This window comes from Symphodus melops (assembly GCF_947650265.1).
Source record: "Symphodus melops genome assembly, chromosome: 23".
Taxonomy (NCBI): domain Eukaryota; kingdom Metazoa; phylum Chordata; class Actinopteri; order Labriformes; family Labridae; genus Symphodus; species Symphodus melops.
In genome coordinates, this window is record NC_136713.1 from 3779563 (window position 1) to 3802845 (window position 23283).

Consider the following 23283-nt stretch of genomic DNA (forward strand, 5'->3'; position numbering starts at 1 on the left):
GGGCCTCGTGGTCAGAGCGCTCGCCCCATATACAGAGACTGTCGTCATGGATACGGACGACCCGGGTTCAAATCTGACCTGTGGCTCCTTTTCCAATATGTCATTCCCCACCCTCACTGTCCCAGATTTCTGTCTCAATCCGCCGTCCCGTCAAGAACAGAAAACAATCTGAGGACGTCAGCCCGTCACGTCGTCCGACACACAAACCAAACGTTAACGATAACACTGATTTTTAATCAATATCTGTATTGTATTGAAAGTATAAAAAATAGAACTATATCGTCTACAAACACTGTTCTGTTTCTGCATGGACCTCTCTGAGTCACATGACAAGTTAGCTTTCAGCTAATCATTTTTGGCAAGCTAATTACTGACGCAGCGCTCTGAATGTCTGAGACTGATGTTTTGTGTCTCTGCTGCAGAAAAAAAACTCCGGGGACAAAATGCACGTCAGAAATGTAGAGAGAGAAGATGCTGCCGGGTTGGTTTGAGTCTCGCAGCATGCGTGAGGTTATGTGCAGCAGCGGTTGAGGTTTCTGGTGTTGTCCTGAGGGAGAGGTGCTAGCTGAGAAGATCAACAGCGAAACAGAGTCAGACGATAAAACTGAGAGATGAGAGAAAGAGACGGACGCAGGGCGAGGTAGAAAAGAGAGAAGAAGAGTAAAGATGGAAACGAGGACAAACAAAAACAAAGAGGATAATGATGTCATCAAGTCCGGCGCCCACGTTTAAAATCCAACACTCAGCGTGACCTGAAGGTCCACAGCAGGGGATCAGATCGTCTGGATATTCGAGCCGCTCAAACGTGTGATTGACAGAAAATGTCGTTTCATGTCAAACTCCGTCCGGGGCCGAGACGACGAATGTTCCAGCGTCATCTAAACTCCACACGAGAAGAATCTTCGGACCGAGACCGAATAAATCCAACCACGTCACCACGAGCCGTCGAATCTTTCAAAACTCCTCCTGTCGGGTTCAAAACACTCAAACGGCAAAATCTCCGTATCCGGTGGGACAAAAGGCGGAGCTTCTGAGTATATCGAGGCAGTTGACGAGGATAATCGTACCGGTCAGGTGTTTCCACCTCTTGGTGATGGGGTTCCTCATCTTGTCCAGGCCCAGGTGGAGCTCCTGGATCACGTCTCGGTAGCTGTCGCCCACGTGGGCCGCCCACGTCAGGAGGAAGTCGTAGGCCGGCTTCCACATGGACTGAAGGAGGGCGGCAGAGAGGGAAAAGAGAGAGACAGATATTAACTACTTTTATGAAATTCGAGACGTTCTCCACCGCTGATCGAGCCGATCAGAGACGAGGGACTTCAATAATCTTTTAAACCTCTCGGCAGCGTCGGTCACGTTCTCTCACCTCGTTATCCAGCAGCCCGTTCTTGTCGCGGTGCGGAGCCTCGTAAGCCTCCATCTGCTGTCGGGACACTCGAGCCAGTTTCTCCGCCAGCTCCCTCCACCGAGACGCCACCTCCACCGCCGTCGTCAACAAGACGAAATCCAGGACGAGTCTGGCAACCAAACCCTGGCAATCCATCTTCAGCAACGCCTGGACGCAGAGAGAAGGTCGACTTTAAAACCGTGTGTGTTAAATTACAATCATCATTCAGGGTTCTTTTGAAGACCAGCAAGGGCCTGCTGCTACTGTGGGACCGGTTCTCCTGGACCAGAGCCAGATCCTTGGCACTGTTTTTTTAGTGGGGGGAGTAAATGTTGTGTTTCTCGTTTCCTCCAGCCTCGTTAATCTGCACATATTTGTGAAAGGTCAAAAGGTCAGAATGAGTCTAAATGGAGTTAATTATAAACACTTTTGTACAGGAATGAAAGAAAATGACGATCTTCGTGTCTCGGAGCGGCGAACACTTCCAAAGAGGATAGATCGTTCCCTTCCGGTCCTTTCGAGAGGCTTTACGGGGTAAAAATATTCACTCAATCACAAAACCAACATGAGGATTTTAAAAGTCGACACTCGTGGAGGAGGAAACATGGTTTCAGTTTACGTTAATCCTCACATGATCCCTCAAACATCCCCGCCTGGAAACGGCTTTTCTCCTCAGTCCCATTCAGACGGGCTGTTTGTGACATGAAAGCTGCAAAAACAAAATCTGCTCCTAAAGCAAAAACAACCGTCTTTATGTGAGGGTATAATCCCAGTCACGTCCCTCAGGCTGCTGCTGCCACCGCCGCCGCTGTGAATGCACGCTCGTTCAGCTGACCCGGTTAAATGAGGGTTAAAAACAAGCGAGCATTAAAAGCAGCTGACAGGAAAAACACACTGCAGGCAAAACGTTCCTGAAAAGAAGCACAACAAGCCACCCAGCACTTCTTCCTCTCTACTCTGAGTGTGTGTGTGTGTGTGTGTGTGTCCATCCAGAGATAAGGTTTTGGCTCACACACACACACACACACACACACACACAGGGGTCTTAAACACTGCAGCATCTCTTCAGTGCTGCTCTGTCCTGTGGTGATACCTTTCACATTCTCAGCAGGGAGGTTTGTCCGAGCCATCAGTCAAAGACAGCTGCAGGAAAGCACGCACGCACACACACACACACACACACACACACACACACACCTTCTGAAGCAGACCAATCAAAGCGTCTTCCTTCCTTCTTTACTGTCCGAGAGCTTCTGATGAGCGTGAGTCTAAACGTGACGTCACTTTGCTCTGTCTTGTGTGCAACGCTCCTCGCCGGCCGCGGCGCCATCAGTGTGGCGTTGAAGAGCAGACAGACGTTCACATTTATCACAATCATCCATTTAAATCAAATATTTGACTTCTTTTTCTTCTTTTATCGTCAATGAACCGCCGTAATAAAGTCAATTAACCTGGATGACCTCCACACACACACACACACGCACGCACGCACACACACACACACACACACACGCACACACACACAGAACTCTCTCTCTGTCTCTTGACCACCTGGTGAACGAGCACTTTGGCCTTCTGCTGATTCATTCTTTGCACAGGCTCTAAATATAGACACACACACACACACACACACACACACACACACACACACACACACACACACACACACACACACACACACACACACACACACACACACACACACACACACACACACACTACCGCAGGTCAGGGTTCAACACTCGAGATGTGCATGATGCGTTCAAATGCAAATCAGCAGCTCAAAGTGTTGTTTAAGCTGGAGAGGATTAAAGCAGGAGGCACGAAGAGGAAACAGGAAGTGAGTCAGGAGGAGGATAACCTTCGGCTTGAAACTTTGGAGTCCTGGAAAAAAAAAAAGTAAACAATATTTGAGGAAAACGACGGAGGTCAGAGTCGACATTCTGTCCCTCCTTTGATCCACTTGGTATAATCCGACTTTAATAAAGGGAAGTTTTCATGCTCTCTTTCAAATCCACCGCTGCACAAAAAACAAAGATTTCCACATCCACGTCTCTACTTCCTGTTTGTGTTCAACGTTTGAACGTTATTTAAGAGCAGGATGATTCTGTTCTAAAAATAGACAACAGTCTGCTCCGAGAGAGACCGACAAAAAAAAAACAGGAAGATGGTGACGACCTGCAGGGAGCCTCGGAGCAGACGGACAGACGGCGCTGACAGCTGAGCGAGCGGCTGTCAGCAGGAGGGGGGGGAGGGGGGGGGACTGACAGGTAGGAAAAAGAGAAGAGAGGGGGGAGATATAACACAGCAAAACGATCATGTTTATAAAAAAAGCAGCTTTAATATTTCCCCCTGCAGGACGACAGGAGTTCATTCGTCCTCGAAAGCTTCGCTGCAGTTTCCTTTTCAGCTCCGTCTGACCACAGGAAGTTTTCTAAACACGCCTGAACTTGACCCCACCTTGGAGGAAAATCTGGCAGCTCTGTAGAGTAAATAAATAAACACCTTCAGAGCTGGGATATCACGTAAAGGACACGTCTATAAAATGAATTTCAATCAGTCACATTTGTTATTAAAGAAGAAAAACAAGTTTTTATGGTGGTAAACACTTCTACGATACGATCCTTGCCTAATCTCTTTGAATCTTTATTTTGACCTTTGAACCTTGACGCTCGGTGTGATTTGACAAAGTCTTCAATGTTCTTCAGAGTTTGAAAACCAGAAGCTCTTTTTGTTTGGGAGTTTGGACTCTCCGCTGCTTTAATAAAAACCTGCAGCAGCTGTCATGTCAGTGGGCTGAAATGTTCTTTTTCCAAGCTGTGCTGTTGAAGTGTTGAGTTTCGTGAGTCTACAAGCTGCAGATTGATCGGGTGATTGGCCCCGCCCCCCTCTCTCTGCATGGATCTATTATTAAACGACACTCTCGTTCTCCTCCTCTAACGAGCACAAGGGACCGGCTCTCGTTTGTCCTCTGCCTTCGTAACCCGAGCCCCAGCGTTAACAGATCTGCCGGGGCGGTGTCCGATGCTCCCCTCAGAGCCCGCAGCGTCTCCTGATCGATGCCGGCTCACATTTCACACCAGAACACCTGTCGGCTGATGTGGAGACCTGAGGAAAGCACGGCTGTTTGTTCTGCTGCAACACGTTCATTGGATCAGACGGGACAGAGGGACAATTAAAGCCAGCGGGGTTCAGGCTGGAATATTTCTCTCTCACTGAAACACCTCTTCACAAACAGGGGACATCCTGTCTCAGGTGAAGTAACAAAGACCGTGCGCCTCAGGTGAGTCTCAACTTGTTTTTTCTCCTCTTGTATCAGTTCTCACATCCCTCCTTACAAACCCCCCCCCCCCTCCTCTCTCTCGTTACAGAAGCCACAGGAGGGACAAAGGGGCGACTTCATCCATGCACACCCCCACCTCCAGACTCTCTCCCTGGGTTCATCGATTCCCATTCAACCCTTCAAACACATTTATAGCATCACTATTTAAAAAGGAAAACTTACCTACGACTAACACGGTGATTTCTAATAATAACACTCTTAACTGTGAGTTGTTTTTATGGATCAGAAACATGAAGGCCTGACCGGATAGAAAGCTTTTCTAATGGAGAGAACAGTGAATGGTCAGGGGTCAGAGGTCAGGAATGTTTTATTGATTGTATAAGCCGAGCTCTTGATTCCTTTGAGGAGTAGATTTAGTAATTCAAGCCTGTGTGACTCACTGTGATTGTTCCTGCGGCCTGATGGCAGTTTTTTTTTCAGCTCTCTGGGGGAAAATGTTGCGAAGCAGCACATTCGCACGCGGTTCGGAGAGTTTTACAAACCGTGCAGCGACTTCTTTAAGTCTTAAGCGCACCTTGTGACATCCTTGGAGCGAGCGTGGACCTGCAGGGCGCTGAGTTAGTGTCACTATAAATGCTGCCTTTTGTCTTTTTCTAAACTTCATGACATTTTAAGACGACACTGTAAACCACAACGTGAACACACGTGGAGGAGTCTTTCCACAATGATCCACCGGCACATTTCTTCAGATGCAGCCGGGTTAAGAAAACCAAGGGGATCTTTGTGCACAGCCTCAGTAAGATTTGAAAGTATTTGATGGAATAACAGCCCTCCATAAAGCGTTAAAACGTTCCTCTTTTCCCATGATTTTTTTCACAGAACTTGCAGCATTGAGCGAGAGGCGGCTGCTCGTGCAAGGAGGGAAGCTAGGCAGTACTCTTCTTAGCTCTATGTCCTTTTAAGGAAGGGGGCATTTTACCCCCGGCTGCTGGCTGAAAATGCCCCGATCATGCGACAACAGTGCATGCACACTTCATCAGCCCTCGCTGGTTAAACTGCGTCTGGAGAAAGTACTTTGCTAAAGTACTTTTTGAATAATGGCGTCTGGCAAGCAAAGTGTCTCGGGACACTTTTTGCTGCCCCCCAGGGTGCCGGCGCTGTCAGAGAAGAAAAACACACGGAGGGCGGCGTGCGTTTGGCTTGACAGAGTTGTTTTTGCTAAAGCTGCAGATGTTAACTTTTACTTCTGTGCATTTCTCCTCCAACCATCGCCTCCTCCATTTTTCATGTGATGACTGCTAACCACCCCAGGCTGTGAGGCAAGTTGTTTACCATTCATGTGACTAAGCATAAGGACTCAAATCCTCTGTGTTAACACACATCACAGTGTGCGGCTGCATTCTGAAAGAAGTCACGATGACGTCTCGCAGCAGAGGCACAAATCAAATGTTTATGTGTTGTCTTAAAAACAATCTGGGGACGCTGATCAGTGTTTTCATGGCTGACACTTTTATGACTCTATGATTTGGGAAGATATCGGGGTGTTGTGTCATTTCAACCGTCGGGTGTTTCCTAATGACCAGCGGGTGAATTTTCACTCCCTTTGTACTTTTTTTTAGCCTTTAATGTTTCCACAGTAAATATTCAGTCTTGTGCTGACATTCTGAATCAAAGCAACCCGATTCAGCTCTCTGTGGCGCTCATAGCGAGAAAAAGAAAAAAAGCTTTGTTCACAAGGAAGAAAGGTAGGATTTAGTCGTTTCTCCCTTTGGGGAAAAAAAGGTTGAGCTTTATGTTCAGTGACTGAATAAGGACGAGGCTGGAGGAAGCAGAGAGAGTCCTCAAACTCCCGTCCATGTTTCCCTTCGTTTAAAAAACCCCACTGTTGGTTCATCAGGGTAAGAGCGGTGACAGGTACGTATCCATCATAGCATCATCACTGTGCAGAACAAGATGTATTGAATGTTTTTCTTACCATCATGAGTTCCCTCTGGAAGGATTTCCGCTCCTTATTCTCCATGTTCGTACACTCCTCTTTGAGTTTCTCCAGAACCGACGCCACCTTCTCCGGCTCATTGTCCAGCTCTGCCCGGCAAAAATAATTCAGCGGTAAATTCCCGTAGCCCAGGGCGTCTGCAAACGCCCTCCAGCTGCCCACGTTCTCCATTAAAACCGTCCTCACGGTGGCGTAAATGTAAGTGAGAAATTTGCAAGGCTTCAGGATCTGCTCCAGCAGGATGGTGGTGGTCAGGTCCGGCCCGCACCAATAGATGGGCTTGACTTTACCCAGAACTAAAACATTCTTGGCGTGCACGAGACCCACCTTCCCCTGATAGTATCCGATGTACCACTCTTTGGTCCGCAGCTGCCCTCGCAGTTTGATTTTCTCCTCGCTGAGCAAAGCGATGACGTCCCCCTTTTTGTATTCCAGCAGGTAGGTGCTCTTGTGCTGCCTGATCACCGTTTTTATCAACTTGCCAAATTTCAGGTTGGTGATGCATCGGTCCTGAAATTTGGGGTATTTGGAAGTGACGGCCAACGGGGAGAGAACGATCTTATCCACCTCCTTCTTCTTCAGAAACCTCCGCTGACCTGTAATCCTCGCTCCAGTTTTTGGTGGTGGCGGTGGAGTTTGAACACAGAACTGGGTGAGGATGCAGTCCAGGGCGTCCTTGACTTGGACCCTGAGAGTGAAGTCCGAGATGCTGTTGGGGTTGTGCGACGTGATCATGTACAGGAGCCGGCTCACTTTGCCCAGTTTGAGCTGAAATCCCTGAATCACTCCTGCGCTCTCGCTCGTCTTCACCTGGTAGTTGGACATGTTGGAGTACAATCCCACCTGCAGGTCCTGAGGGTACCCCAGCACAAACTGGTGTTTCCCCCACAGCTGGAGCGCCACGGGCGGAGCAGAGCTTGCCTGCCTGCCGACCTCACCTACCAACAAGGTCTTGGGAGCGCAGTCGTGCCCAAAGAGGGCCACGACCGTCTTGAAGGACGGGTGGATGTGCTTCGGTCCGTAGACGCCCAGAGTTACTTTCCTCTGCACGTGGTCCCAAACTGTTGTATTGTGACTGATGTACTGAGACTGAACGACAACAGCCACATACATACAAGGCTCCAGACTGTCCAGCTGCACCTGGACCGTGTCCTTGTATATGTATGCATTGGGAATAGGTGTGTAAGGTCCTTCTTTGCAGTCACTCCGAACACAAAGCAACTCTGCAGTGTGACAACTTTCCTTTTTGACATTCACCGATAGCTTAATCTCCAACGTGATGAAGGATTTGATCTCCATGTTGCTGAGTTTAATCTCCACCACTGGACTCACAGTTGAGCAGTGGTCAGTGTTGAGCTCCAGAGGAGGGTCCAGTAAGGCCTTCATTGAGACCTGCTGGTGCTCTCCGTGGCTGACGTGACCTTCGGGGACGTGGGCGCTGATGTGGGTGTCTGGAAGTTGAACAACTCCTCCGTTACTGTCCAGCATGCACACAATGTTAGTCTCCACCGGTTGAGTCTGACCCCAACCGAGACTCTGACCCAGGGAGTCCAGGTCATGGCAGGACCTTGCGAGCTTTCTGTGGTTCAACCAAGCAGTCCTGAAGTCCTCCCTGCTCTGAAACTGCTCCGGTAAGGGAGCCTTAAGGCCTGTGAAGAATCCTGAAGAAGGTAAGGATGGATTTGACTGCGCTTGGAGGACGGACAGCTCCGAGAGACTGTGGGAGCGTTTACTCCTGAAAAACGTGTTGTCCCTGGGGAGGTTTGTCTGAATCTCTTGGTCCGGGCTCGTCGGGGTCGTGTTGCTGAACCCGTTGGTCATGATTGTATTGGTGTTAAAGTTCGAGCAAGACGATGGTGACGCCAGCGCATCAAAGAGCAGAAGATCCGAGTTCACCACACTGGAGTCTTTGCAGTTCTGATCCAGCGGATGGATAAACGGGTTCACAGAGACGGGACTGTTCGTGTAATTCGGGGAGGGTTTCGCCGTCATCCCCGTCCACTCCCCCAAACCTCCAAACTCCCTCGACCCGTCCTCGTACATTTCCCCGAGACTGTCAATCATCCCACTGTCGCTGAGACAAGAGTTCCTGAAGTTGACCGGCTGGACGTAGGCGGCCGGGATGTAGCCCATCTCCGTGTTGTTGTGGGCGTACCACCACTCGCCACCTGACGTGTCCAGCACATAGAGGCGATCGCCTTTGGAGAACTTCAGTGTTGTAAAGCTGCTGGGGCAATAATCCTTTATGGCGACCACTTCCTGTGCAGCGCCATAGGAGGAAGACGTGTCCATCCTTAAGGCACTGGGAGAAGGCACTGAAAAGGACAAAGATATTAAGAAGCAATCCTGATAAAAACCTTTAATGATGCTCTTCTTCTTGTCTTGATTGTTTCTGGGGCTGCCATCAGAGAAGTGCACTTAATCACTCACTCGCTGATTACTCAAATACGGCCATCACCAGAGCTGATCTCATCTTCAGCCTCAGACATAACGGATCATTTGTCCGACTCAAAGCTTTACTTTAAAATAGAAAAAACAAAGTGTGGCTAAAACATTCCCACGACAATGGAGACATTTTATTTTCTATCCTTCTTCATCGTGCATTTTTTTTCACATCATTAGGTAAATATCAGAGCAGTTGGACTGCATAAGTCAATGCATAATTTACTATTTTTAGTTCACCTCATTAGCGTATATGGAGCATGTAAGCAAAGCTGTAACGAAATGCAACCAGTGAAGTGGAAAAGCCACAGAAAGAATAAAACATGAGCATGCATCATATCTTCAAAATCATTGTATATATTATCTCTTAAAAAAAAACAAAAACTGAATTAAATACTTGAGACCTTTTAGAACGTGTAGTTTAAATCTAATGGAACTGACCTTTAACGTCACTGAGACTGGCTCCGGTGATGCCTTCACTGAGGTCTACGAGCGTCCCCTCAGATTTACAGCGAGGGAGGATGAGGTTGTGGTTCGTCACTCTGATGATTCGATGGGCAGCCATGGCCGGGTCTTACTGAAGCATCCTCTCATTGGCAGCTTTCCATCTGGATGGAGAACAAATAAAGGATTTCAGGGGGGGGGGGGAGATCAGCCAATTTTTAAACACATCTGCACTCGGGCGTTGGACTGATAATGAAATCTGGAGAGACTTCACGCGGCGACGCAGGAGTAGGAAGCTTAATTTTCTAGATCAGTAGCACGGCGAGCAGATACAAAAGGTCGAAATTTGTTAGAGTGGAAAATGAGGTTGAGGAAATGTCACTGCATTTTTGAAGACAGTCGATATATGAAGGCTGCAGTTTGAGAAGAATGACGGCCGGCTGAGGGAGACTTTTTCCAAATCAATGAAAGCACCACGAGCGCCGAGCCGAGGAAGAAAGAGAAACATGATGTAGGGAGGCGAAGAATCGAAAAGAAGGAAGAAATGAAAGCAAAGCAGATTTCAGGTCTGAGTGACAAAGAGAGAGACGCACTAAACACATCAGAGCAAAAAACGTCTACCGTATTTGACTTTGGTTGAAGTGGACCTTGCTTTGAGAGGTGGTTGAACAAGTTTTGCACAAACTGCAGGCGTTAATCGGCTCCACTCTTCTGGTTTTAGGATTTTAACAAGATTTAGAGAGCAGGCCGCAGCAGGGCTCTGCACCCATTCAGGAAAAGACGGATTAGTGAGGTCGACGACGACTGTTTAGCAATAGGCTGAGATTTCAGACGGCGGAAAATCTGGTATTAACCGATCAATTTAAAGATTTCTTTTACAATGGATTGCAGCAATCTGAGGAAGTTTTACAGGCATAGGAGTAAACCAACACCTGATTGTTTCTATCACCTCGACATCCTCTTGACTCAGGAGGCTGTGTTACCGAGCTGCCAGAAATGGTTTCTGTGGGGTCGCCGGTGGCGCAGCGGCAGTGCGCGCGACTCCATGTATTGAGGCTCAGTCCTCGCGAGCGGGCGGCCCGGGTTCGCGGCCCGGGTTCGCCTCTATCCACTGTCCTCCCTCTCAAATAAAGGCAAAAAGGCCAAAAATAAAACTTTAAAAAAAAGAAAAAGTTTCTGTTTGTGTTTGCACATATCAGGAAAGGAGTCCATGTGGAGAGGTAAAGAGGGGGGAGTGACAGAAAAGTCATCTTGGAAACTTTCATCTGACAAAAACTGAGTTTGTTTGCCTTCAGAGAACCAATCATTGTTTACCGCTCTGGCTGCGCCTGCGTCTCTGCTCTGCTTGTTTTGACTGTTTACAACTCTGCTCGTGTCAACCAAGTTTCCAATTTCCTCCTGAGATCTGAGCCGTGATTCAATTTGTGTATGAAAAGACAAAGTCAGCGGAGAGCTGTGATCTGATTAGAGCGGCAGCAAGAGGCTGTTCTGCAGCACGACGCACTGTTCCCTTCAGTCACATCAGACTCCCTTATTCCTGCAGGACACGCAGAGCTGCAACATTTGCACACTAATGATGACATTTTAATCTGATTAAAGCAACATATGCTGCAGAGGCCGTAATGGTAATTCCTTTCAATGAGTGTCTTAAATAGAGCTTTAATGCATGGAGCTATTCTCATGACACAGACGCAGCTGTTTGTCTCACTTAAATACGACGACGAGTTTCTCGTTTGAGAGACGTCAGTGACGCTTAGATTCATAGTTTAAATATTTTGTTTCCTCTGAAGCTTTTCTTGCAAAAACTCTGATTTGAAAGTTTTCTCAAAATCAGAAATGTGGGTGAAGTCACTGAAGGACAAATGGAGGTGAGGAAATCAGATGCTGCTTTGCACGTTTATCAGACCTCACAGAAATCAGATTACTGCAGAAAGTGCATGTTCCTTCTAGTTTTCTCTGCTAAATCACAAAGTTGCCTCGTAGCTAGCATGTGTGTCCAACGTGCCGAGGCCATAGCTGGAGGCCCAGGCTTGAATCCAACCTGTGGCTACATCTACCTCCCCGCACTCTGACTATTCACTTTCCTATTTCTAAATAAAGAAATTAAAAGTAAACTTAAAAAAGAAAAGACATTGCATGTGTGTGCACCTTCTCCCTGAGGTGCACTCTGGGATGCAGCGAGGACAAAGTCTTGACTAACTGCTGCATCTGTTCACCTGGGAGCTCGTGCTGAAAGCAAGTCAAAGTTCTCCTCTCACTAAAAGAGGAGCGCAACAAGCCGGCACACAAAGGCAGCGTCGTCGGCTTTGACGTAAAAAGGAGGAGAGCGTCCCTGAACGCAGCAGCAGGTGAGGACGGATCGGACAGAAACAGGCAGTGAATAAAGAAAACACAGGATTGGACGAAAAGCCTTCAGGAGATTCGGATCAGAGAAAGCTGCAGAGCTGCAGTTCTCCTGAGCAGCCTGTGACACCCTGCGTGTAACCTTTGATTCTTTAAAGACACGAAAGAAAGATGTTTGTGCAGCATCGAGGGGAATGAACTTTATTTTACTTTAGTCTTACTTCATGTTCACAGAGGGAGAGAAACACTTAAAGAAGAAGCTTTCAGGGGAAATAAAACAGAAAAGCGCTGCAGGGTTCGTGCATTAGCCGAACATTTACTCCCCCACTTGAGCATCAATATCAGAGCTGCTGAAATATCTTACGTTATGAACTCTTTTCAAGTGAGGACGAGGACGCCGGGGAGTCGAATGTTTAATTAGCCGAGAGTCGGCCGGTCCTAATCCCTGGATGAATGCTGCTTTAATGATCGTTTCCAGCAGCTGTATGCTGGCACTGAGTTTATCGCCTCTGCATCGTTTAAAAAGAAGAATGTGACCCGCATGTGAAAAAAGTTTATTCCATTTATAATCACTGTATAGACGAGCGTCCTCTGTGAGCATTTAAAGGGGCAGAAATCCCAGATCGAAGAAGAAATTCGAAGCGCTTAAAGAGTCTCAACACAAGTAATCAAATAATTCACCTGAAATACGATCGTTAAGTTTGGTCATACAACACGCCACAGAGAACGCCACGCCTGCACTCTCACTTTTCTTTACTTTACTACTGCTCAACAGTTCTGCAGGCCGACTTCAGTCTCCACAAACACGATGAGTTTCTTGAGCTTCTCTCAGTCGAGCAGAAGTAAAACATGAAAAATTCATCAACATGTTTCCTTCAAACTCAGCTCAGCTCTGCAGGTGTCACTCAGTCCACTTCAGGGACACAAATCAAGTCAGGTACAGAACTGAGCGCTCTGCTGAGGCCTGGAGTGACGCAGCTTTTCTCCCAGCATGCATTTGGGCTGGACTGTTTTTAAGTGTGCAATGCTGCAGCGAGAGTGGAAGAAGAAAGGAACATGGCTTCAGGGAAGGAACGTCCTTGGTAGTTTGTGAACGCTCGTCAAACTGCTGAAGATTTCTTTCACCTCATGTAATCATGCACAAGTTTGACGAATGTCCTCCGAGGGCCACCGTAGAATTTTTAAGACCCTGTTAGTAAACGCTGCAGGACAACGCAGGTTGCTTCCATAAAATGCAGCGAAGAACAAAAACCTGCTGGTTCCAAAGACAAGTCGAGCTTTATTACGTCTTCTTAAATCTGCTTTCTTTCCACTTTCCAGGATTTCTTTAATGAAGACAAATGTCGTGGTCGGACCCTCCTGCATGCTGGGAAAGTAATCTTATTTCTCGCCCTAAAGTGTAGGAGAAATATGAGCGACTTGAAGTGTTCCTGTTTGGCATGTGATCAGGTGCATTAGTCTGCAGCGGCGCCGTGTCCTGACCGCCGCCGTTCATCACCTGAGAAATTCAGCCGTAAAAATCCCTCCCCTCAGGATGAATCTTCAGGTAAATGAGCCCGCTAAGTGCTCCGCTTTTTATGCCACGTCCACCTGCGCACTGAAGGAGATTCTTCAGCTGGGAGAGAAGAAGAAGAAGAAGTGGCATTTGAACGCCTCGCAGGTCAACTGTCGGGCGTCAGGGAGCTTCGTTTTTAAAAAGTGCTTTAAATGAAATACTTCCTGTGAGGAGAAACCGCCAAGTCACTGTTAAAAGAACATTTATAGATGATGTCAGAGAACAGGCTTTAAATCTGCCGACGTGAGGAGTTCAAGGGAAATACGAAAGGGGGAAATTGTCCCATTAAGCGTTATTTATGCATCCATGAAAGTCTCAGCCCTCGAACTGATTCTGTAATCATCAGGACACAAGTTAGTGATGTGCAAAAGTGACGCAGGTTCACAAACAGTGAATGGACTCAAGCTTGGTCAGATCTTTTCTTGTCTTCTGACGAACACATTCACACAATGATGGTAGAGGCAAACTTTGTCCTGGAGTCCTTGAACGCACCACAGAGGAAGTCATCAGAAGATGTGTAACTTTTTCCTCCTTTTTTACTTCTCTTGTTGCTGTGTGTGTTGCGGAGCGTCCTTTAATTACAAAATGAAAAACACCTTCACACAGAAATCGATGACACACTGGTTCTCAGGCTAAGCCTCGAGGGGGGGAGGGGGGTATTAGTGTGTGTTGATAAGAGCTGTGTGTGTGTGTGAGAGAGAGAGAGAGAGAGAGAGAGAGAGAGAGAGAGAGGAAAACTGGGAAGAAGAATCAGAAGAAAGGATTGTAAGGAGAAGTGGAAGGAAAAGAAGGAGAGAAAAGTTTAGTAAGTGGAGAAAAAAAAATCTATTGAGAATATATGTGAATAAGAAGATAGAAGAGGGGGAGGGATGAAAGAGGAGGACAAGAGGATGAGATAAAAGAGGCAGCAGAGAGAAAAGATGATGACGAGGAGGAGAGGAAAACAAGAAGGAGAAGATGGATAGAAGAGGAGGGGGGAGGTGACAGGCAGGCAGGAGGGAGGAAGAAGAAAACAAGAGAGCAGGAAAAAAAGATGAAAATTGAGAAGATGGAGAGAAGTAGAGGCAGAAATCCCTCTCATTAAATAGAGTCTGCAGGCTGTGAGACAATGTGTGTGTGTGTTTTAAACCTTCAGGCTGCTGATAGAGAGGGAGGATTTTCAGCTTATCAGATGACCTTATTGGCCAAGCTGAGGAGGAGTGTGCGGCGCGTGCATGCGAACACTTGACAAAACGCTCTCATTTGTAAATTTATCATTTCCTGTCTCCTTTTTTTTTTTTTTTTAAATCCCAATCTGCTGCAGAGCATTTTTTTCTGCAACCAATCAGATTTATTTTAAAGCCTATGTGTGAATATGCATAATTATTAAAAAGGAATGCAGAAGACAATGGGGTTCGATTGAAATCTACCTTTAACTTGAGCTGTTAACAATAATCACTAATGTACGCAGCAGCATAAACCCCCCAAAAAAGAACAAAATCAGACTTTAAAACATGACAGCATTTCACAATAACAACCATCCCAATAACACTTTTAAAAAGTCAAAACGTATACTTAAAACCCCCCAATAGAACTCACTGTTAAGCAGCTAACTCACATTACACCATAATAAATGACAGTGGGGCCCCCCAATCTAAATTAATATTGGTCATGTGACTTATTTTTAAATTTTTGATAAAGCCGATTTTTTATCCATCCATTGTTTTGTCTTCTTAGACAAAATGTGTACATTTTGGATTTAAAAAAAATGATTTAAAGTGATTTTGTGTAAATTTCACCGTCATGTGAACGGGGTCCGGCTGCATCAACAATCATGCAGGAGGAAGTGAGAACTAAACGGGAACAGTTTGACATTACATGTTTCTTTCCCGGTCTGCGATCTTCTAAATGAGTTCAAAATAATAATTGATCTGTCAGTTTGCATCATGATGAAGAGTCGCAGTGGTGACATTCTGCATAATTAAAGAGCTAAACTTGGTAGAAATATATAGAAGTCTTTAAGTGATATTACAGAGATACTACTAAGGATGTTTATTCTAACAAAGCCGAATTCTACACCGAACATTTTTTCTGCAAATACGGCCAATAAATCCCGTAAATAAGGACTTTAAAGGATGATTAGTGATACTTCAGAGTATATTAGACCGACCTCCGCCCGGCTGAACGTCTGAACCCTCAGGTGTGAAGTGACGGGAAGGTGAGCTGATGGAGAGCCTCTTGCTGCTGCTTCTTCTTCTTCTTCGTCTCCTTTTGTCGCTCGTCATTTGGTGGTAAAAGTAGAAACAAAAAGTAACTTCCGCTTTGAGTAAAATGTTGTTCTCAAGTCCGAGAAAGTTTGGAAAGGGTGAGAAATGTGCAGCAGGTCCGGCTCCACCGTCCGCCTCCTCTCCGGTATGTCGGAGGACTGAAGGCGAGCTGGTTCCGCTGAAAGCAGAGCGTGTGACGTCACAGAAAGGGGCGGGGCCACATGTACAGATTTGAGTACTTCTTCCTGCTGTACTAATAAATTACGCTTAATTAATTAAATATTTACGTCATTAAATGTTGGACTGTGTCTGGTAATAGTGAAGGATCCTAAAACTATTTAATTTCCCAAATCAGAAACAAATCAAACACTGAGTCTGTTTTTTTTTTTTATAATAGTATAAAAACAAATCAACCTCCACTACTACGGCTGTGTCTTATGTTTCTCAGTGCGGGACACTAAAGAGGTCACTATTTTTCACAAAATGAGCAAAAAAACAAGTAAATTCATTAAAAAATCTGAGTCAACACAACAGGCTGCTTGTTTTGCTTTGAGCAACACGTCGTTTTTATCGCTCTCGTGGTTAAAAAAGGAGACACCTAACATCACAGAATTCATTACAGTTTGATGAAAGAGCTTCTAATGTAGGTTTTTACGCTTTAAAGGGTCATTGATTATAAACACTTAAAAAGGCTGCATGAGTGTCAGAGGGGGGAAAGGTGTCCCCTGCACTCAACGCAGAGACAAACAGCTTTCATCAGGTTAATAGAGCGTCCTCTTTCATCTCATCGACAAACCCCCCCAGACATCCCGTCCTCCCCGCTGTGTGACGCTGCTGTCAGTGCAGAGCGGGGAGAAATGTTCTCAGCTGCCAGCGACTCCAAAAGACGACAAAATAAAGACGAGAGAAAAACAGAGGACAGACAGGGGTTGTTTCACGTTTTATTTCCAGAAGTTGAAAGAAAAAAGAAACAATTCACATTTATGGTTTCGAATCTTTGAGTTGAAGTCGTCCTCCTTAATGAGCGTGTCGACGAGTGTCGGGGAATATTCAACTACTTTTCCATTCCAGCGTTGTTGGCAAGTTTTAAATCATCCATCCATCGTCTTCCGCTCATCCGAAGTCGGCTCAAGTTGGCAGCAAGCGCAGTAAGTCAACTCGGACTTCCTCTCCCCTGGAACGTTTTCCAGCTCCTCCTGAGGGACTTCTGAGGCGTTCCCAGGCTACATAGGATATATAATCCCTGCAGTGAACTCTGGGTCTACCCTGGAGTCTCCTCCCAGTTCCTCCAAAGGGAAGTGTCCGGGATGCATCCTGATCGGATACCTGAACCACCTCAGTGAAGGAGCAGCGGCTCCTCCCCCTCTCTCTGAGGCCTCAGGAGGGAGCTCATTATGGCCGCTTGTATCCGTGATGTCATTCTTTCAGTCACGACCACAGGTGAAGGGAACGAAGATGGAGCGGTGAATCGACGTCTTTGGCTTCCTGCTTTACTGCAGACGCTGAGCCGATCCGTGCGTCTATCTCCTGGTCGATCCGACCCTCACTTGTGAACGAGACCCCAAGATACTTTAACCCCTTCACTTGTATTTAAACACCAGTGACAGCAGCAGCAGAGGTCACGATGAAGGCAGCTGTCACTCTGACCTCTGACCCCTCTTTCTTTGATTCACGTGTTTGAAGGAGACGATCAAGTGTTCGACCTGCACGTTCAGCCGCATTGTGCATTGGCATAAAAACAGACAAACTTCAAACAACAACAAAATCTACGCTGGCACATTTCAAGATATCTGTGCGAAGAGGAAGTTGTAAAATCGGACTCTCCGCAGCAGAGTGTGCGGAGAGGCAGCGTGTGTGTTGTCTCTCTCTCTCTCTCTCTCCCTCACAGTCATGCCTGCGGGAGCTTTGAAAGGCAGCATGCAGTTAACGACGCAGCTAATCAGAGCAACAGCTGGAGAAAGACAACAGAGCCGATATTAAAATGCATCGCCCTACTTAATCATGTGAAAAGAAGACGCCAGTGCAGCTACGCCTCCGTGATAAGTGATTTTTTTCGATTGTATTCAAAGCTCGGTATTTGCGACTTTATGTGCGGCTAAAGATAATTTAATTAAAGCAGTTGTAGTTTTAAAAGTTGAGCAGGGTTCAAGACCGTCAGCTTTTTAAAGAAAAGTAATCCCTTAAACCTCATACAGAGTCATAACCCAGACGCCTGCGGAGGAATTTGGCACAGAAAAACGGGAGGCTGTCTAAAGAGGTGAAATGTTTTCATCCGAACACGACTCACTGGAGAGCGTTGTCCGTTGCTGCCCCAAAAGTTCAGCTCTTATTCGAGGCTCAGACTGGATTTGACGCGTCTATTCATGAGGGCTGAATGGGGAACCGAGAGGTTTGAAAAAAAAAAAAAAAAAAAAAAAAAAAAAAGCCCCTCTATTCTTTATCAAGGAGCCTCGCTATCAGGCCGGCCCGCTTTGCATCAGAATAACCGAGCTTGTCACCCAGGTTGGTTATGGGAAGAAAAGAAAGCAGGAATGTGCTTTATTTTAGACTCTGCTCCAGTATGGGTTTGACACTGTTCCCAGATGATGATCATTACGCGCTGTGGGAATCATCCAAACGTGGAATGTGCAGTGTTGACATAAAGTCCAAAACGTTTAGAAGTAAGAACACAGTCATCTGGATTTTCTAACAAACTCAGGAAGTCTTCTTGTACGGGATAAAATAACGTAACATTGCAGATAATCCTGAGTTTCCTACGAGGGTGCACTTCTTCTTTCTCTCGCCTCCATCTGTCCATTCACTCCTTCTGCACACTCGAGGCTGCACAACCTGTTCACGGGAAATTACTTATTCATCATTTCCTCCACTGTGGCAGCGGGAAAAGGCCGCAGATTAGCTGCCTGTATCTTCAGGCAACCACACACACACACACACACACACGCAGTGTACACCTGGAATCTGCAGCTTCTTCTGTCCTCTGGTAGCAGTTCAGAGGATTAAATGTTAAATCCTGGCGATGCATTTAATACGTTTGCAATTATGCACACAATGCATCTCCGCAGTAATCCTTCAGAGGTTTGGGCAGCGGTCAGTTTGACACACAAGCTGCTTTGTTGTGTTTTTAGGATGTTTTTCTGCAGCTCCTGATCCTGTCTCACATCTGCTTCTTAAGAAACAGAGAAAGCCGCTCAGACACGATGAAACTAAATGATGCTACTTCCTGAAGGGCGGCCTTTAAATCCTTAAACCCTCGGTTACTAAATGATTACCGGTTCACCGCCGGGATCCTTCGCCCCGAACACGTTTCTGCAGCATTCATCTTCTGCCGACTCTTATCCCCACAAACTCACAAAGAGAGCGAGGCGGGAGGGATTTAAAGTCCCCCCCGCCTCAAGGACACTCAGACGAGATGAAGGACGATCAACAGACGTCGACGACGTCTTTCCACATAAAACGGATGTGAAAAGTTTTGGCAGCAGCTTCAGATGACAAAAATTCATCTTGAGAGAAGCAAATAAAGGAGGTGTGTTATTAAAGCGTCGAATCTTTTATAGCTCAATCAAGTCAAACTGTGAGTCGTCCCCCTTTTAAATAGTCAGAATAACCTTGTAAATCGGTGTTTCAGACGGAGCAGTTGTTGGTGATGCGTGTGACGGATGGACGCGTGCCGCTCTGCATTTAGAAAAGCTGCTCTGAAACAACAGACACCTGAGCAGCTGCACGCAAAACATCAAGAATGAAAGACAGAAAATATGAAAGGCAAGGAGGAGAAATAAACTGCAAACGTTAAGTTGATTGATCAGAGATTTTCTGTTGATATCATGATATCGACCTGCAGGATTTTTACTGCAGGTCGAAACTATTTTCTGCTTGATGAGTTTTGTGCTCCGTGGGCTCGTGAGGTTTTAGCGAGTCTGTAAACACCTGGAAAGAAAGAGAGAGTAAGAGAGAGAGAGAGACAGAGACAGAGAGAGAGAGAGAGACAGAGAGAGAGAGAGAGAGAAAGAGAGAGAGAGAGAGACAGAGAGAGAGACAGAGAGAGAGAGAGACGAGAGAGACGAGAGAGAGAGAGAGAGAGAGAGAGAGAGAGAGAGAGAGAGAGAGAGAGAGAGAGAGTAAAACGGTCTCTGCGAGCTTTGATGCAAACATTCAAGGTTCAAAAACGTCTGACGACAAAAAGTTGCTGCAGCTTTCAAACGTTCCTCAGAGTCATTTATAAAAACTCTCTGGTTGGAGATGATGACTTCGGTGCAAAGACAGCTTTACAGCCGTCAGAGTAAAGTCTCATCTGGAGCTTCACAAAGCACACGGGGCGATCGATCAAAAGAGAGAGAGAGAGAGAGAGAGAGCACAGGTAATGTAAGTCTGCATCTCTCTGCACGCTCTCCTTCTGTACGCTCATTATCCCTGAACCATTGTCGCCACTCACTTCAGTCCAGCACCAATTACCCACAAGCCCCTCTGTCTGCAGGTTTCCCATGGCAACCTGAGCTGTCCGGCTGAGTCGTGTGAAAAAGCTGAAAAAGGTCGAGGAGATTTAAACGACTTTCTGCAGCTGTGAGCGTTATTGAACTTCATGATTTATGACCAATATTAAAACGTCTCGTTGGAAATGTTTGATTACAGGGAGACGGACGGGTGAGGAGACTTTCAATCGTTCAAAATGAACAATTAAAAAGACAATAAAACAGGATATTATAGACACTAAAGTTTATAGTTGACTTCACACTGATCTGAAACTGGTCGACTAAACTCGCTTCAACTTTCCCATCAATCTGAGGATGAATTGAGAAAAGATGTTCCCTCCTCCTCTCACACCTCTCCTCACTGCCCTCCATTAAATAGTTTTTCGGCCTTCACTTGACCGAGCTCCTCCTCCATCGATCATAATTATCCGCCGTGATTGATGAAGCCGCCGCAGAAACAAAACACAAGAACGGGGAGTCGTCAAACTCGAGTAGGGACGAGTCTGAGAAGCTTTTGAACCTGAACCTCCTCCTGAAGATGAATCTCACTCGGTCGGCTGACTTCACGAAGCTTCATCGGACCGAAGATGAGAAATAAAGCTCCATAAAACGGTTAAATGTCCGTTTCACCTCTGGAGTAAACGTCGTTTTCACAAAAAAAACAAATGAGCCATGGCGACTCGTTTGACATTTTTCAAAGAGAAACCTCCAGAAGCTTCCGGAGTTGGAGATGTCCCAGAACGAGAGGTGACTCCAAACTTTGTTTTTATGTAATGGCCAGCAGGGGGCGACAACACTGGCTGCAAACAGAAGAAACTTTAAAGAAAATGAGCCTTCTCTTCATCACTTGGTTTGTCCCCATTTAAAGTCTCGAGTCGAATCCAGCCGAGTGTAAAGATGTGTTTTTAATCCTGAGACGATCTTTTCCTGCTCTGAGAGATATCCGTTATCACGGCTCTTCTTCAGAGAGAAAGAGAAGAAAACCTTTAAACCTTCAGCGGACGCTTTGATTCTCATATCCATCAGAGGATTTCAAAGAGCTGCCTGTCTGACACACGAGTTCATCAAGCAGCGTTTTAATCAGTTTCCTGTTATCATAAAGAGCCGTCTGCGTCGTCTGATTTGCGTGAGAGGAGGACGGAGGGCACTTCCTGTTGGCGAGCCGTCAAGAACGACTTCAACACATCGACGAGCGGGATATTCGCTCGCGGAGAGGAAGCTTCAGCCAAACGTGACGCTTCAGAATGTCAACTTTTCGACATCCTTCCCACGCTTGTTTTTAAAATGAGTCACAGTCAGTTTGTGTCCGTGTTGTTTTTATTTTCACGCCTCTGTTGCAGCCGGATGGAGTCGGATTAGAAACCAGGCCGTCCGCTTGGAGGGCGTGCACACAAACCCCTCGTGCACCCTGGGAATATTTTAATCATTTCAGAGAACGGAGGTGTGTTTGAATCTACACACACACACGCACACACACTGCATGTCGAGTGTGTGTAACACGCAGGCCACGCAGCAGTCTGAGGCGGGTTGAAGAGCTGAAACAGTTCAGTGACCTCTCACTGTCTCTCCTGTTTCCTACAAGATCACGCCACACCTGTGCGTACTCCACAGACGTTTGTAACCGGAATATTAGTCGCCCTTTTAGTCGAGTTTTGGGGAGAAAAGAAAACGTGAACTCTGGAATTTATCAAGACGTGCTGAACCAAAGCGTGCAACCAAGAGATTTCACTCCTGACTTTGAGGATGAAAATAAAAAGGGTTTAAAATGTTGTGTCATATTTCAGCTCGGCTCGATGACGAGCAGCTCGTCGTCTCTTCGACATCAGTAATCCTCTCTGTTGCTTCAGAGGAGTCCGGACAGCGCCGAGCCGGCCTCACTGGAAGTGTTACGACCTGACGGGAGCTTAGTGTTCACCATATGGTGTTTGTCAGGAGAGTGTGTGTGTGTGTGTGTGTGTGTGTGTGTGAGATTAGCTGTGTGGTCGCTGTCACGCTGTGAGTCTTTAGTGCTTTTGTTTCCTGGAGTCAGAGCCGAATGTTCATCAGGATGACATCAGAGAAGAAAACTTCAGATTCTCTGCACTCACTAATGTTCACTAGCACGACTTATGTGACTTATAGTTCAGTCAACTCAACAATTTTCAAGACTATTTTGTCTATATAAATGTAGAAACCCCAGAAAAAGAAAAGAAAATGGCAACATTTTGGAAATGGGAAGATTTCTGTGGGTTTGAATGAAAAATGAAGGTCACAGGTTAAAAGGAACATCCTGGTCCTTTTGATTCAAGCATGACGTGACAGGTGTGTTGACAGTCCCTCTGCTCACCTGGAGGAGGAGGAGCTTCTGCTCACCTGTGACTGAACGACTCGCTCTCCTCTGTGTGATGTCACGTCCTCGTGCATGGCGTGCAGCGCCCAGTGGCTTTCTTCTCCTCCTGCAGGGAGATTAAAACATGTTTAAAAAAAAGTTACTGCACACATGACGTGACAGAGAGTTGTGTTGCCTCGGGAAGTTTCTGGATTGAATGTGAAAGTCGTGAGGTCAGAGAGCGTCAGCGTCGTCCATGACGGACTTCCTCTGACGTCTGATTAGCTTCATTAAACGACCAACAGGCTAATTAAAGCTCTGCTGACCCAGACGCCGTCTGTTTGTCGTCATCGAGGTAAAAACAGAACCAGGATGTTGGTCAGATTATCTTTCGTGTCTGCTGATCGACTCAGAGAAGTTTTATCTGTCTGATTATCAAACCGGCTGAGTCGTCACCCATGACCTTTCATTTTCATTTCTTTGGCTTCATTTCAGAACACACAAAAGAGGAATGTGATAAAACATTTTTTTAGTCTATTTGACCTCGAAAAAAAATATGTAAATGAGCTGAGTCTGACTTTTCCTATTTTAGAAGTCCTGCTCGTTTGATGGAAACATTTCTCTCCTCCGCACCGTCCTCACACATAAATCTGCAGAGATTATTGATTTTGTGATTACTGAAATCAAGTATCATCCTCAATATTGGGCGCCGAATGTTTCTCCGTTTTAGTTGTCGTGGTTTTGAAACAGGAATCGCTTTCTTGGTTTTATTTTTTTTGTAATTTTTTTTTTACGAGAACCAAAGTTTTCATTTCT

General features: G+C 46.2%; 1 protein-coding gene and 1 long non-coding RNA gene across 6 annotated transcripts in view; one reads left to right on the forward strand and one right to left on the reverse strand.

Moving 5' to 3' along the window:
* On the forward strand, positions 1–720 carry LOC306819037. The gene is made up of 3 exons (XR_013778470.1): positions 1–131; positions 174–558; positions 592–720. It is a non-coding gene; the product is annotated as an uncharacterized lncRNA (long non-coding RNA).
* A 249-nt stretch (positions 721–969) lies between these two features.
* LOC306819021 (SH3 domain-binding protein 4-A-like) overlaps positions 970–23283 on the reverse strand; it is a 32863-nt gene continuing 10549 nt past the window's right edge. For 2 of the 5 annotated variants that reach the window (XM_079336778.1, XM_079336777.1), the window contains 4 exons: positions 9547–9713; positions 6643–8978; positions 1364–1552; positions 970–1209 (listed from right to left, as the gene is read on the reverse strand). In XM_079336778.1, coding sequence (XP_079192904.1) covers positions 985–1209; positions 1364–1552; positions 6643–8978; positions 9547–9670 — 2874 coding nt within the window. In that variant the 5' untranslated portion in view covers positions 9671–9713 and the 3' untranslated portion in view covers positions 970–984. Of the gene's footprint in view, positions 1210–1363; positions 1553–6642; positions 8979–9546; positions 9714–11765; positions 12424–15596; positions 15967–23283 lie in introns of those variants that run through there. The other 3 variants (XM_079336781.1, XM_079336779.1, XM_079336780.1) reach the window with 3 other exon arrangements.